At 41.5% G+C, this 16,093-nt stretch overlaps 1 protein-coding gene across 4 annotated transcripts in view; it reads left to right on the forward strand.

Annotated features, from left to right (window-relative positions):
• TBC1D4 (TBC1 domain family, member 4) overlaps window positions 1–16,093 on the forward strand; it is a 262,787-nt gene that overhangs the window by 173,869 nt on the left and 72,825 nt on the right. For all 4 annotated transcript variants that reach the window (XM_006882703.1, XM_006882704.1, XM_006882706.1 and 1 more), the window contains exon 4: window positions 7,234–7,338. In XM_006882703.1, coding sequence (XP_006882765.1) covers window positions 7,234–7,338 — 105 coding nt within the window. The remainder of the gene's footprint in view (window positions 1–7,233; window positions 7,339–16,093) is intronic.

Here is a 16,093-nt window from a genome sequence, read left to right on the forward strand (position 1 = left end):
GATTGGCACAGGATGGAGCAGGGTTTAGGGCTGTTGTACATAGGGTCGCTATGAGTCGCAAACGACTCGACGGCACATAACAACAACAACAACAAAAATCCAATTAAAAAATGGGCGCAGGATATGAGCAGCTCTTTCTTTCTGTAACACTATTTGGTCTGATTTGTGGAATTGGTGGCATCTTCATGGTAATAAGTTCTTTTCAGCATTCCATCAGACTGGGTGCTTCTCAGGGTTTCCCTCTGGCAGTGAGACTTCCGGGTACAGCCCAGTCTGGTTTGTTCATTATACCATCATAGGTTGTAAAAGGAGAATTAGTCTTTTCAATTTATACTTTATAAATGTTACCACTTAAAAGAAATCTCTTGCAGCTTGCCTTTTTTTGGTATATTTTTGTTCTTCTATAATTTAATTTATGACAGTGTATTTGATTTTATTTATTTATTTTTTTAAATAACAGATTTAGCTAAATAGAAGGAGCTCTGGTTGCCTAGTGGTTAGGACTGCACTGCAATCCCAAAGACGCATATTATGAATCCACTGGCTGGTCTGTGGGAGAAGAATGGGCATTCTCCTCCTATGTGATTTGCTATTGTTGTTGTTGATTGCCTTCTAGTTGAACGCAACTCATAGCAACTCCATGAACAAAAGGCCTGAAGCCCCTCTACAATTATTGACATTTATCAAAGTTCATAGAGTTTCTGAATTGGGTGCCACACCTGCTTCCAAACTTGTCATAGTATGTTATTGTTGTTATGTGCCATTGAGTCACCTGTGATGTACAACAACCCTATGTACAGCAGCTCTAAACCCTTCCCTGTACTGAGCCAATCTCGCTAACTCCGACACACCAACCCCTATCGCCCCAGTTACTGTAGCAATCCATCTCATCTGGAGTCTCCCTCTCCTGCGTTGTCCATCCACCCTTCTGAGCATGATGTCCTTCTCCAAGGACCAATCTCTCCTGGCCACGCGCCCAAAGTAAGTGAAGCAGAGCTTCAAAATCCTAGCCTCCAAGGAGAGACCTGGTTTCATCCTTTCCAAGACAGACCTATTTGTTTTCTTGGCAGACCATGGTATGTTCACGACTCTTCTCCAGCACCACAACTTGAAGGCATCTATTCTTCTGTCATCCTTAGTCATTGTCTAACTCCCTGAAGCATCACGAGTAATTTAGATGACCATGATCATGGATTAGATGCACCTTTGTACCTAGATGGATGTTGTTGCTCTTCAGCACTCTGGAGAGGTCTGTGACAGTAGATTTTCCCAAAGCAATTTGTCTTTTGATTTTCTGACTCTAATTTACTGCCTCTGAAAACCTGCTGGAGGGTTGGCTATCAGCCAGTTCCAACCCTACAATTCACAGTAACAATAACATTGCTAAAAATGTATAAGATTACATTATTGGGCATAAACTAGGAAGCGTTGGTGGCATAGTCCGTAAGTAGGTACTCTGCTAACCCGAAGGTGCCTCTCAGGCAGTTCACCTCCACCAGTGGCTCCACGGGAGAAAGATGGCTGAGCGCCTCCTATGTGATTTAAAGCTTCACAATCCCATTGGAGGGGGAGCGCAATTGTGACTGAACGGTAAGAGTGGGTCCTATGGAGGTGCTCTGGTGGCGTAGTCCGTAGGGAGTAGCAATACTAACAGAAGGCTACATCCTCTGGTGGTTCAAATCTACCCGTGACTCGGAGGGAGAAAGACAGGCGGTCTCCTTTTTAGTTTCCAACCTCAGGTGACATTGGTGGAGGTCAGCTACGCATGGATTCCTACCTGGCAGCAGTGAGTATCCCAAGAACAGTAGTAATTATTTATTCAATTTATACACAAGTTAGTGCTCTCAAGATATGTCCTAAATTGAGGAAAAAAATGTTTTAGAGAAAGTAGAACAGAGGGAGGATGTAAATGTGGGAAGATTGGAAAAAAAAAAAAACACACCACAAAACTTTGGGGATGTCCATGAAACAGAGACAGACTGGCTTCATTCCAAGCAGTGACTAAGTTTCCCTGAAGGAAGTAACTTTTGTCAAGTTCCCTTCATGTGCTTAAGTGTAAAGTCCGTAACTGCCGATTGTTTTTGTTGTATTGGATTTTTGGAGTTAGCATTGCAGCCAGTGTGATGTTGGGGCATCTGCCCAATGGAAAGAACCTAGAGGTTTTGTACATTTTAATTTTTCCCCTGAGCCTTCGGTAATGCAATGACAACATTTTATCTTATTCACTCGTTGCCATCAATTTGACCCCAACTCCGAGCTGGCCCTCCTGCAGGCTTTCCAAAACTGTAAGTTGAAGCAGAGGAGAACATCTTTGTCCCACGGAGCAGCTGGTGGGTTGGAGTGCAAGTTTTAAATATTATATGGAGACATGAAATCATTCCATCTGCTCTGCTAACTGTAGAGGCAGGGGCAGAATATGAATACAGCTGGTTGTATTGCTGTTTCCTAAAGGATAAGAGACCTCTTCTTAAAGGAAAAGACATTTGGTAGAAAAATCATTTGCTTTAATGATTAAGCATTCTTGTAACTGCCTATTTACTGTTAATCCTGAGAGACAGTGAATTCTGTGAGGGCAGAGACAATGTGGCCATGTATTCTGTAAGGCATCAGAATCAATTGGGTTAAGAAAGAGCTTAAGACAATCACTAACTACTAGAGAGCTGAAAATCAAAACAGCAATGCGTTATCATCTTACCCCAGCACAAATAGCAAAGTTTAATAGGATAGCAAACAAATGGCGGCTGAGGATGTGGAAAGATTGGAACTGCTGATACACTGTGGTGGGAATATGAAATGGTGCATCAACTATAGAAGACAGTTTGGTGTTTGCTCAAAAAACTGAAAATAGAAACACAATTTGACCCAACTATCCCACTGCTGGGAATATACCCCAAAGTAATCAGAGCTTCAACATGAATAGATATTATACACAATTATGTTTATTGCAGCAAACAGCAAAGAAATGGAAATTACCCAAGTACCCATCAATAAGCTAATGGATAAAATATGTGCTACATTCATACAATGGAATATTATACAGCAGTGAAAAATAATCCATAAGCTGTTACACAACATGGTTGAGTCTGGAAGACATTTTGCTGAGTGAACTATCTCAGTCTTAAAAGGACAAATAAGGCATAGGCTCACTGTTGTAATAATATCAAAATAGGGAGGCAGAAAGTAGGAAAACAATGGATATATAATGAATAATGCCTTGGCATGGGTCAAAATCTGAAAGGAATGGCTGGTTAGAAATTGTGTATATGACAATTAGTAGCCTAGAACAAGACAGAACTTACAAAGGGAATTGGGGGAGGGAGTTTATTATGCATGAAAGAATGAATAAATGAAAATAAATCTCTTTGTGAACCCTTACTAAACTTTTTTTAAAAAGAAGTGGAAATAATGACAACAACCCCAAACTCAAGATGTTGTTAAAAAAACTAAATAAACAGATCCAAAAGGTAGAAAAAGTTGGATATGAAAATGAGAACCACAGGGAGGAAACAGAAAGATGCATTTACATTGTGGCTATTGTAACTGATGTCAAAAGACAAGTGTATATGAATGATTGGATGGAAAACCAATTAGCTTTGTACACTTTCATGGAAATCACAATTAAAAATATTTTATAACCACGGAAACCCAGTGGAGAGTCCCCATGACTTGGATGTGTGTATATTAACGGTTGTGTGTATATTAAAAAAAATTTTTAAAAAGGAGCTTATCATTGAGTTAGGTGTTAAATACGTGATGAGCAAGTAAGCAGCTTCTACTTGTTGGACTCTGAGTAGAGGATGAGGCAGAGAGTAGTGCACAAATGTATAATTTCTGTATCCCTAGAACTGGTATCATAGTCCACAGGGAGACCATAGCCTTTACTCACCCCAAGACTGTGTCTCCCTGGGCTTTGGAATTGACCAGCAGCTTCACAGGAGAAAGACGAACCATCTTGTATGAGTTACTGCCTCTAAAAACCCACTAGAGGGTCAGTTATGAGTCATTTCCAACTTGATGGTGGATAGCAACAACAACAGAAAGTAAATGAACAGTGTGGGTAGAACATGTGAAAATGAATAAGCAGACAAACAAAACAAAATCTAAGAGAAAAGAACAAAAAACCAAACCCAAATCCACGGCCACTGAGTTTGTTTCAATCCTGTATGACAGAGTAGGACCAAATCTCTCACAGTTCCCTAGCCGCGCAGAAGCAGGCTGCCTCCCCCGACCCCAAACCTCCTTCTGCAGAGGGACTGTGGCTTCAAACCACCAACCTTTCACTTAGCCGCTGAACGCTTGGTCTCTGCATTACTAGGATGCTTTAAAGAAAGAACTAAAATTTATGAAACAGGCAGCTCACACATTATTTTTATTTTGATGGTTTTTGCTTTTTCAAGTGTATCTTTGAATTATGATATTTTGGTGGTGCAGAAAAGAAAAAGTTAAAGGCTTGAGGAAATTTGTTGAAAGCCTTTCATCATTGGCATTGTCAGATTCATCATCTGTTTTTCACTGAATATTATTTCTTTCAACCCTTTGTTTTATCATAGTCTCATTGTTGTTGTGAACTGTTGGTTGAAACCAATCCACAGCTGACCCTCCAGTGAGTTTGTATAGGCAGTTAATCGCACAGAAAGGGATTGCCCATCCTTCTCCTGCAGAGCAGCTGGTGGATTTGAACAGCATGCCTTTGCGATTGCAGCACAGTTTCTTAAAACAGAAGGTCACCAGAACTCCTGAACTAATATGACAAGGCTGCATTCAGAAATAAGAAACCCCAGTAGTTTAGTGCATAACAGTGTTGGACTGTTAACCAAAAGGCCAGCAGTTGCAATCTGCTAGGTGCTCAGAGGGAGAAAGGTTGCTAATGTCCTCCCATGAAGCCTTGCAGCCTCAGAAACCCCATGGAGTGTCTGCACGAATCAGAATCTGCTGGAAGGCAGTGGGTGAGTTGCATGTGCAGGACCAGGAATTTTACACATAAGCGCACCTCACACGCTGGTGTATTCCTGAGCATTCATTTCTCCATCTCAGTGCTTTTCTTTCTTTAATATCTGTAAGACCATTCCGGCAAGCAGGAGGACTTGTGAAAATATTAAATAATAACATCACAACTATCTAAAGAGTTGCTCAGCTAATGAGATCCTGTGATTCTGCAACCCCCCTTTTGTTTATAAGCTGTGAAGAAGAAAGTTCTTGAATCACTAAGGAGTTGTCCCATTCCTTTCCTTTCCTAAGTCCTAACTTCACTTCTCCCCATAGTCATGCTCTTTCTTCTTACTGTAGGTTAGTCCCCTTTCCGATGTCCATCAGTGCAGCTAGTTCTGGTGGTTCAGTCCTCAGAGAAGTGTGCCGCTGACTCACACACTACACCTCTCTGGTGATTAGAACCTACAGATGGGCAGTGTCCTTCTCCGTTTTCAGATTTCCAGCCTCTGTGGGGGGGAAAAAATCCCTGAAGGGTTCGCTGTGAGTCAGTTCCATCTTAACAGCAGTGAATTTTGAATTTATATCCATCAGCTAGATTGAGCTGTTTGTAACAAGGAGAGTACTTGCATTTATCAAATATGTCAGCAACTGTTAGATATTTCTCAGTTCAGAATCTCAAAAATTCCTGACACTGGTGTCATTCCTCTTATTCCACGATGAGAAATAGAGGCTCGTCAGAAAATAGTTGATGTTAACACCTCTGCACAATATCTCACACTTGGTAGATTGATTGAACTAATATTTAAGCATAGATCCGTCTGATTCCAACCCGCCCCCCCCGGGATGCAGGCCATTTCAGGACAAGTTAATAAGTTAATTTTGTATATCTGCTTCACTTTTCAGCGTGCTGGGTTTGCTCCATAGGGGCCTTAGTGAGTCACTGGTTAAAGTACTTGGCTACTAATTGAAAGGTTGGTGTTGTAAATCAGTTACCTTCTCAGCAGGAGTGACATGTGGGAGTCAGCTCCCTTAAAAATGGACCGTGAGTCCAGAATGAAGGCTGCATAGTGGAGTGGACTTGGGGGGGAAGGATTGTATAACAATGAAAGAATTTTACTTTTCAAAGAGAAGAATGAACTGGAGGGGAGGGGTGGTCAGGGAAAAAAGTGCAACTGTAAATGAATGGAAATCCAAAATCTCTGCCAATTTTCATTAAAATTAATAATAATAACAAAAATAAAAATAATAATAATTAAAAAAAAGACGGACCCCCTCGGAACTCCTATAGGGTGTTTCTACTCTGTCCTGTACTATTTTAATAGCAAGCAGTGAAGCCATAGCTGTTGACTTGATTCTAACTTGATCTGATGCTGATGAGATTTGGTGCTTACTGTCAAAACAGTAAAGGGAGCTCTAGTGGCCAAGGACTTAGGAGTTGTACTGACAAATCAGAGTCAGGCAGTTCAAATCCAGCAGCTCCCCTGAAGGAGAAAGATGGACCATCTTCTCTGTTGCTAGTCACACCTTTGAAAACCTGCTGGAGGGTCAGAAACAAACCAGTTCTGACTCCAAGACCCACACATGGAAAACAGTAAGGTGTTTCCTGCTAGTTGATGTGTATTCAGGCTAATAGAAGATCTACTCGTGATTCAGGATTGTATTTTTTTAAAGTGTTACTAAGCTTATTAAAGAATGATTTGTCAATACCTGTAATCATCTTTACCATTTTAAAATCTGTTAATCTTCTGATAGGTGTGGCTCTGTGAATAGACAAATGCTCTAGTATTTTTTTATGCATGATTTCAGGGAGTTTTGTGCTATTTAATTAGAACGTTGTCAGGGGTAGTTTGTCTCAGATGTCTAGGTTCATGTAGACAAAATAGGTTTATGATGAATTATCAGGCTGCCTCTTCTGAGAAACCAATAAATTGAGAACTGCTTTTTTTTCCCCCCATGGACTTCAAGAGACTTTATTACAAGATCCAGCCGATCATGTCATCAATTCCACCCCCTGCCCCCACCCCCCACCCCACACACACTCCCAGGTGGCCTTAAATCACAGGGTATTGTCAGAAACAAAACCAATCTGAGCCAATCTTATTCTTTATGTGATGAGTTCAAGAGCCACCTGTGAACTTGCTGTGACATTGAGTTCCTCAGCTCCCTGGCACCATGCTGTGAGGGAGAAATTTATTGATCTGTGAAAGCATGAAACTGATGCTGATTTTATGTTTGTTTGTTTTTTTTAAATTTTTATTACAGGTACACATTCTAATAAATGTTGTAATTATTTCCCTCCTCCAGGGCATAAAGCATGTGGATCATTTTGGATTTATCTGCCGGGAATCCCCAGAGCCTGTGCTGAGCCAATATATTTGCTACGTGTTTCAGTGTGCAAGCGAATCCCTGGTAAGTGGTGTGGTTGCTCTGCGTGGCTTTCTGCCTTCACTCTTGTCTAGGCAGACTCAGCTCTGGGTATCATGGCCTTGAAATAACAGCCTTCAGTGCGATAGAAGAATGAAGGGAGGATATATATACCTATATATTTACCTTTCAAAGCAGCAGAACAGTAGAAAAACAAAAATAAATTGACACCATAGTTTTAAAAGTGCAGATGGTTGATTGTGTTTAAAACAAACTCCTTAATATTTGAAAAAGTAGGAAAAGTCTTTTTAATAGTAACACAAAACTATTTTTTGTTCTTATTTTCTCTATTAATTCCTAGTTACATCTCAGAAATAGTGCTCATCTCAGCAGCATAGAAAATTTTTTAAATTCTATGTAGGTGTCAGAATTTAAAAATAAAAATTCTACCTAGTTTTTGTGTTTTTTATGAACTGATCACAGCCTTAATTTTCTTCTTTGAAATCTAAAGTCACTTTGTCTCTCTGATACCCCACTTTCTTCTACTTCTATTTATAGATTTGAAGTTAGGAGGAAATATGTATCAATGGCTTGGAAATATTTTTGAATGATTAAAACTTAAAAAAAAATTTCCATTTCAATATATTTACTTATTTTTTCCACTTGTCTATCTCTATTGGGCATTTGATCACAAACCTTCAGATGTATCACCTTTCTTTGAAGAGATTTATGGAAAATATTTCATTAGAAATGGAATCCTGTCACAATCCTTTCTCTCAGGGAAGCAGACACAATTTAACATGTGTTCGTTGACTTTGACTTGTGTTCATGCCATGTCTGTCTGGGTAGAACTGTGCTCAGTGAACTGCTACAGTGGAGAGCCAGACCTTTCTTCCAATGTACCTACTGGTAGACTCAAACTATGACATTTCTGGTTATCAGCTAAGCCCTCTGAGGACTCTACACAATTTAGACATATACAAACAGTCCTGACAACATTCTCCTTGTTTCCTTGCATGCTACAAAGATAGCATACTGTAGTCATCCTTGATTAATTGTTGCCTTTGATAATCCCAGTGTTGACAGCATGAGGTGAAGGCCAGTGAGGAAGTGGGTGTGAACTCTAACAAAGGCACCTTTTGAATAGTACTTTCAAGGCTTCAGAACTGTCATCACTAACAATTTCTCACTCTAGTGAGCTCTCCTGGAGATTCATTCTTACCCTAGAAAAATAGAACTCTGGTGGCCTAGTGGGTAGAAGTTTTGCTGCCAATCCAAAGACTTGTAGTTCGAATCCACCAGTAGCTCCAAAGGATAAAAAAAGGTAGTCTCTTTTCATGTGACTTAGAGCCTCTGAAAACCCTCTGGAGGGCCAGGCATGAGTTGGTTCTGACTCAGTGGTGCATAACAACGACAACTCCATGAATAATGCTACCTGTGAATTGTCTTCCTAATTCAGTCCTGTATAATGAACCACTGTAAGGTTCAGTCAGGACAGGGGAGAGAAATTTGAGAACAATTACGGCACAGGATCCGGCAAGGTTTTGATCTGTTTTCCATAGAGTCTCTACGTGTCATAGTTGACTAAGTTAGGATGGCACCTGACAACAACTGCTTCTTAAAAGTGATAGTTGAAGCCATGGAGGTTGATGGTTTCCAGGAGAAAGAAAATGAAAGAGAAGCAAGGAAATGAGTAACCAGTTCAGAAATATCAAGTAAAGAATTAATCTAGGAGAACATGCCATCCGTGTCATCACCTGCCTCGTTGGGAGATACCTCGCTTCTCTCTCGCTCCTCAGTACTCATTTAATGTTTTTTTTTGTTCTGTGCATTATGCATTCCACCTTGCTCTGGCTTCCTTATTGTCCCACATTTCTAAAACCCACTTTTCATCCCATCATTTTTAATTTGGTAGCACAATCTACCAGCTACTCAATTTTTAAACTATAGTGCATTCCCTGTCACCTTAGTTATCTAATTATTTACCAAATCCTGTTGATTTACAGTAAGAAAGGTCTCTCACATTCTTCTTTTCTTCCTCTTCTGCTTTGTCTGTTGGAGGACTTTTATTTGAGCATTACCAGGTTCATATGTAGTGTGCTATTAGTATTCTAAGTAATCTCCCAGCCACTGGATTCAGCTTTACTTTATGTATTTTCTATATTCTGCTAAACTTTTATTACTCAGAAAGTTTCCTGACTGGAATCCTATGTATGCCTCATTATTTAAAGGATAAAATGCAGATATCCTAGCACAGAAGAGAAGAGTCTTGTGAATCCTTCTCCAGTCTCCTCTACTCCTGTTCCCCAGAGGGATGTGAACACACCCCCCTTCCTAACTCCATGAGTGTGTCCTTGTACTTCTCCTCCTGTTTGTTAGCCAGACCACAAAGACAAGCTTCAAGATCAGTGGAGTGTTGCTTTGATCGTGCTTTACTGATGAGTAATCACGACTAAGAACTCAGAACTCTCCTGGCACAGGGCTAAAACTCATGTGCAAGATTGGCAGTTCAGGTTCACCTCGTTGCTCTATGGTGAGACAATCTGATAATCTTCCTTTGGGTTTTTTTGTTTTTTCTTTTTTTTTATTAATTTTAATGAATGTTTACAGAGACTTTGCATTTCCATTCATTCACAGTTGCACTTTTCTCCCTGCCCACTCCCCCTGCCCCATTTCACTCTTCTCTTTAAAAGTAAAAGAAAAATTCTTTCATTTTTATACAATCCCTCCCCCTCAGGCCACTCCACTATGCAGCCTTCGTTCTGGCCTCTTGTCATGACAATGATACTTAATCACATATCCCTTTTAAACAGTTCTCTCCCTCATCTGTTTCAATGCAGTATATATTATTTATCCCCTCTTTTCTCAGTCTCCCCCCAACCCTGATGTCAGTACCACTTCACAACAGTGGCACCATGCAGTAGTTGTCCTTTTGTGACTGAGATACTTCACTTAGCATAATGTCCTCCAGGGTCACCCATTTTGAATAATATTGCATGAGTTCCTTGTTTTTCAATGCAATGTAGTATTCCATTGTGTGAATATACCACAGCTTCTCTATCCATTCGTTTGTTGATGGGCACTTGAGTTGTTTACAACTCTTTGCTATTGTAAACAAAGCCGCGATAAACACGGGTGTGCATGTATCTGCTTGGGTGGCAGTTATGGATAATTTGCCTTTGTAAAGATGGTTGTTGTTGTTGTGTACTGTTGAGCTGGAACCAACCCATAGATGACCCACCAGTGGGTTTTCACAGGCAGTAAATCGCATGGAAGGAGAGTGCCCACCTTCCTTCTATGGAGTTGCTAATGGATTCGAGCCTCGTGTCTTTGTGTTTGCAATTCTTTACCATTAAGCCACCAGAGAACCCTAGGTTACAGCTTAGAAAACCTGACAAGTCAGTTCTACCATATCATATGAGGTTTCTGTAAGTCAGAATTGACGAGATGGCACCAACGCCAATCACAAGAAATAGCTCTCTGAAGGTCCTTCATTATTGAAAGAAGTACAGATGAAATTCAAGTTACTATTGGCTGGTGAGGAGTGAGATGACCAGAGCCTTTTCACTATGAGGCTGTGGAGAGGCCATGTCAGCTACAGAGTCCACCCTGGTATTGTTTCGTTGTTGTTATTAGATGACATCGTGTCAGTGATGACTCATAGTGACCCTTTGGATGACAGATTGAAACCTTGCCCTGTCCCGTGCCACTGTCACAATTTGTTCTGTGTTCAAGCCCTTGGTTGCAGTCACTGTGTTAATGCCTCTCCTTGAGAGTCTTCCTCTCTCTTGAGAGTCTTGAAAGTCTTCTGCTTTTCTAAGCATGATGCCTTCTTTTTCCAAGGTCTGGGGCCTCCTGACCATATGCCCAAAGTGTGTGTTCCTCTGATGAGTATCCTGTTGCACTTCCTCTAAGGCAAGATTTGTTTCTTCTTTAGACAGACCATAGTCTATTCAGTATTCCTGGGTAATACTACAGTTCAGTTGCCTTTATACATTATCCAACTTTCACGTGCATAAGAAATAATTGCAAATAAAGTGACCCATAGCTTGGCTCATCTACACCTTAAATGACATCTTTACTCTTCAGAATTGTAAAGAAGTCCTTGATGGCAGATTTTCTAAATGCATTGCATCTTTGGATTTCTTGACTGCTACTTCCATGGTTGTTGATTGTGGATCCGAGGAGGTCCCGTTGTATTGGGTTTTTAATCTGCATTCCTAGTCTCTTTGCTGGTGCTTATTGAATGTTCTATGACTGGAATATCCTTCTTTTCTGCCACATATTTTTCCAAGATCCAACTGTGTCTTTAAATAGTTACTTATCGCCCCTTCTGTTATCTCTACACCTTTTCCAGCTTCTCTAGCATCTTAGTTATTTTATCCTTTGTGTTTACTATTGATAGATCAACAACAATATCTACTGAGCCCCACACTAATTTTTCTATTTGCAAGCTATCTCCTCCACTACTCAGTGAATTCCACACAGGCGGTGCCATCGCTTCTTCATGTTGCAGCCACACGGTGGTAAGTGGATAGCAGGTGTTTGACCAGGGTGATCTGAATGGTGAAATAGAATGTACTCCACTTCAGGTGAGAATCGTTTTCTAGGTGGTGATCAAACTCTAACAACTGGATAGCCACTGCATTATGAGAAGGTTCTGACTCATTTTGATCCTGTAACATGGACGATCCGCCCCCATAGAGTTTCTGAGTCTGTAAATCTTCACAGAAACACACTGCCACATCTTTCTCCCACACAGCACCTAGCCTCCGATGGATTTGAACCACTGACTTTTTGGTTAATAGCCATGATAGCTTGAACTACAAGAAATTCAGTGCCAACCCTTCTTATATCCAAACTCTTATACAGGTTTTATTTCTAGTTTTTAATATTTTGAATTTTTTTGTTGAATCTCAAGGTCTGTAGATGGTGTTTTAGAAGCCGAGACTCATGGTGGCAAGTGTGGGAACCTGCTGTGGTTTCCCCCTCCTTTTAGGAGGATCTGTGACTAAGGCAACAGACTAGACTGGCTGTGAATGTCTTCTTGTCACACTGGAAGCTGTATTTGAATCTGATTTTTGGCATCCTTATTCTTAGGGACCAGCCCACGCCAGTATCATGGAAACCTTATTTGCCCTAATTTCATCAGAAAGCCTCTTAACTGAATAGTGAGGTTGAGAGCTAGAAGCTAGAAGCGAAGTTAAATGTCAGTTGCCCACATAATAGAGGATGGCTTAAGTGACTGACTTGTAGAGGAAAGCCAAGTAGTCAATTAAATAGTAGAAGCCTGAACTGTATCATTGATGTGGCCTTGGCAGCTATGTGAGACCAGGTATTGTAAAACTACATGTGGTAGCTTTCTTCTCTCAGCAAAGAATACAAAATGACTCTTTTATTTTGCTTCTTTGTAGCATGCCATTAAATGCAACTCTTATGACTTTATAAACAAGGAAATGTTTTCGATAGGCTCTGGAGGATTCTGCAACACTTTTAGGTGCTTAAAAAGAATTTTAAAATAGTTGTAGGCTGGTCCCTTAGCCTTGATAATGCAGCCTTTGAGATAGATGTGTTGTATGTAGCCTTTGAGATGTGATTTTCTTTGAAAATGTTCTATGTGACAAATGGTATGAAAGGAGTAAAAAGAAGCCAAGTTTATTACTAAGCAAATGGAAAATAAAACACAGATGCAAACAGTAGACAAAAATTTAAACTGTAGATAAAAATCCAGGGATTAGGCATTTTGGACATGTTGCAAGGCAGGATCAGTCTTTGGAGAAGGATGTCATGCTTGGGAAGGTGGAGGAACAGTGTAAGAGAGGAAGACCCTCGATGAGACGGATTCAGTGACTGGGGTAATGGGGTAGGTGTGTTGGAGGCAATAAGGCTGGCAAGGTATAGAGCAGAGTTTAGGGCTGTTGTACACAGGGTCACTATGAGTCACAGGTGACTTGACAGCACATATTAACAACAGGCAAAAATTTATCTGATGGCAGTAGGAGACCCAGAATACTGGTTTAGTGGTAGAACTTTTACCTCGGCAGGAGGCACAGGTTTGATTTCTAGCTCCTGCACCCTAGATTCAGCCATTTTCTCTATTCTGTTGATTGAGGCTCTTGTGTTGCTATGCTGCTAAAAAGGATTCAGTGGTGCTTCCAGATTAAGACAGGCTAGGAAGAAAGACCTGTAATGACCTCTGGAAACCAGCCAGTGAAAATTCAAAGGTTGCCCGGCGTCCAGCCCACACCTGATCATGGAGGTCGGTGCAGGACCGGACAGTGGTTTTCTGTTCTATCGTGTATGGAATCCTCCTGAATCATGCGGTCAGCTCTGTAGCACCAGGCAAGGACCACACTCAGGACTCTGAATTCACACAAATAGCACGGGGTCTGGGAGGCAAAGATGGTGATGCTTCCTCTCTCATACTTTGAACTTGTTGCTAGGAGAGGCTATTCCTTGGAAAGGGGCATTGTCCTTGGAGAGGTGGATGGTCAGTGAAAGAGAGGAAGACTCTCACCAAGATGAATTGATGCAGTGATGACAGTGGTGGGCTCACATGTGTCAGAGGTGATGAGGACGGTGCAGGATGGGACAGGGCTCAGCTCCGCTGTTCACAAGGTCACTATGAGGTGTAAAGAAGTGATACCCGACAACAACAACAATGACCCAGTCAGGAGGAAGTTGTGCTGGCAACGCGAAGGCGGGAAGTTCAAACCCACGGTGAGCCATCTCCTCCGGTGCCATTTGCAGCCTCTGAAAACCTGCCAGAGGGTCAGCTATGGATTGGTTCCCACTCAACAGTAACCAGAGCATTGTGAGTAGAACAGATCATGAAAGAAGTGAAGCCCTAGGATGTATTGATGGGAACGTTAAGAACAAAATTTAGGAATTTCTTGGGTTTTGAATAAGAAAGCTAGTTCACATGGAGGCCTTAGTCTTTCATAACATTGATTTTAGTGTTTTATTTATATTGCATTTCTTTATTTCAGTATTAGTATTGAGATCTGAAGCTGTGCGAGGAACCATACCTTTTCATTAATGATTGTGTTTTAGAGAAGACGACTAACTCTCTTCTTCTCCTCCTTCTTCAGCACAACTTGCTCCTGACTAGGCCGTTGTAGTTGTTAGGTGTACAGGATACAACGAATGTGTACAGGTGGATTGTTAGCTGCCTTCAAAGAAGGAGCCAAGAAAACTAGAAGGTCTTTACTGTAGCTGGGTACTGCTGGCTAGACGCTGAGTGCCAGCGCCCCCATGTCCAGCAGAAAGAAGCTCTGCACCAGCCTCCCGGTCTCTGCTGTGCTGAAGCTCATCCTTGCAGTCACCGTGTCAGTCCGCATTGCTGAGTCTTCTGTTACTCACTGGTCCTCTGTCTTTCTAAGCATGATGTCCTTCCCTTAGGACTGAGCCCACCTGATAACTCCTCTAAAGTATGTGAGTCACAGTCTCAGCATCTTTGGTTCTAAAGAGCCTTCTTCTAAAGCAGATTTGTTTGTACTATGGCAGTCCAAAGTTTCTCACCACTGGGCCAATTGGCAGCACCATGATAGATGGAGAAGAGATAGAGGTTGTTAGCCATTACAGCTTGCTCAGCTCCACAATCAACACTCTTAGTACCAGCAGTCAGGAAATCAAAAGATAAGTTGTATTGGGAAAATCTGTTGCCATGGACCTCTCCAGAGTGCTGAAGAGCAACAGTGTCAGTCTAGATATAAAGGTGCTGTTTTTTTTTTCAATTACTTGTTATGCTTCACAGAGCTGGACAATGACTAAAGACGACAGAAGAAGAATAGATGCCTTCAAGCTGTGATGCTGGAGAAGGGTCTTGAACATGCCAGGGACTGCCAAGAAAGCAAATAGGTCTGTCTTGGAGAGGGTGAAGCCAAATCTCTCCTTAGAGGCTAGGATTTTGAAGCTCAGGCTCACTTACTATGGACACATGGCCAGGAGAGATCAGTCCTTGGAGAAGAACATCATGCTCAGAAGGGTGGACAGACAGTGCAGGAGAGGGAGACCCAATGAGGTGGATTGATATAGTAACTGGGGCGATGGGGGTTGGTATGTCAGAATTAGTGAGATTGACTCAGGACAGGGAAAGGTTCAGACTTCTAGAAGAACAAACAGGTTTATCCTGGAGAAGGTGAAGCTGGAATGCTCTTTGGAGTCAAGGATTCTGAAGCTTCGTCTGACATACTTTGGGCATGTTGCAAGGAGGGACTGGTCCTTGGAGAGGGATATCATGTTTGGCAGAGTGGAGGAACGACAAAGGAAAGGAAGACCTTTGATGAGATGGATCGTTTCTGTGACTGGAGTGGTGGGAATAAGTGCATTTGGGGTGGCTAGGTTGGCACAGGATAGCATGGCATTTAGAGCTCTTGTACATAGGGTCGCTATGAGTCGCAAGCGACTCGATGGCACATATCAACAACAACAACATACATCTCAGGCAACTCAACCAATAATATTCTGTGACAGGTTTGGAAGCAGGAGTGGCATCTGATTTCTAAACAAATTGCCTCCGAAAACTATAAACTTTGATAAATGTCAATAATTGTAGAGTGGCTTCAGGCCTTTTGTTCATAGGGTTGCTATGAGTCATGTTCAACTTGAAGGTGATCAACAACAACAACATGGCAGTCCATAATATATTCAGTATTCCTCACCAGTGTTAACTACAATTCATAGACCCTATGAACAATATCTCTTAACTCTGCTCTGTCTTGAGCCAGGCTCCCCATCTCTGATACACCTGCCTCCATTGCCACAGTGACTGTGTCCCTCCATCTCATTCCGGGTCTTC

The sequence above is a fragment of the Elephantulus edwardii genome, unplaced genomic scaffold (assembly GCF_000299155.1).
Source record: "Elephantulus edwardii isolate Elephantulus edwardi_28Jun2011 unplaced genomic scaffold, EleEdw1.0 scaffold00023, whole genome shotgun sequence".
NCBI classification, from domain to species: Eukaryota; Metazoa; Chordata; class Mammalia; order Macroscelidea; family Macroscelididae; genus Elephantulus; species Elephantulus edwardii.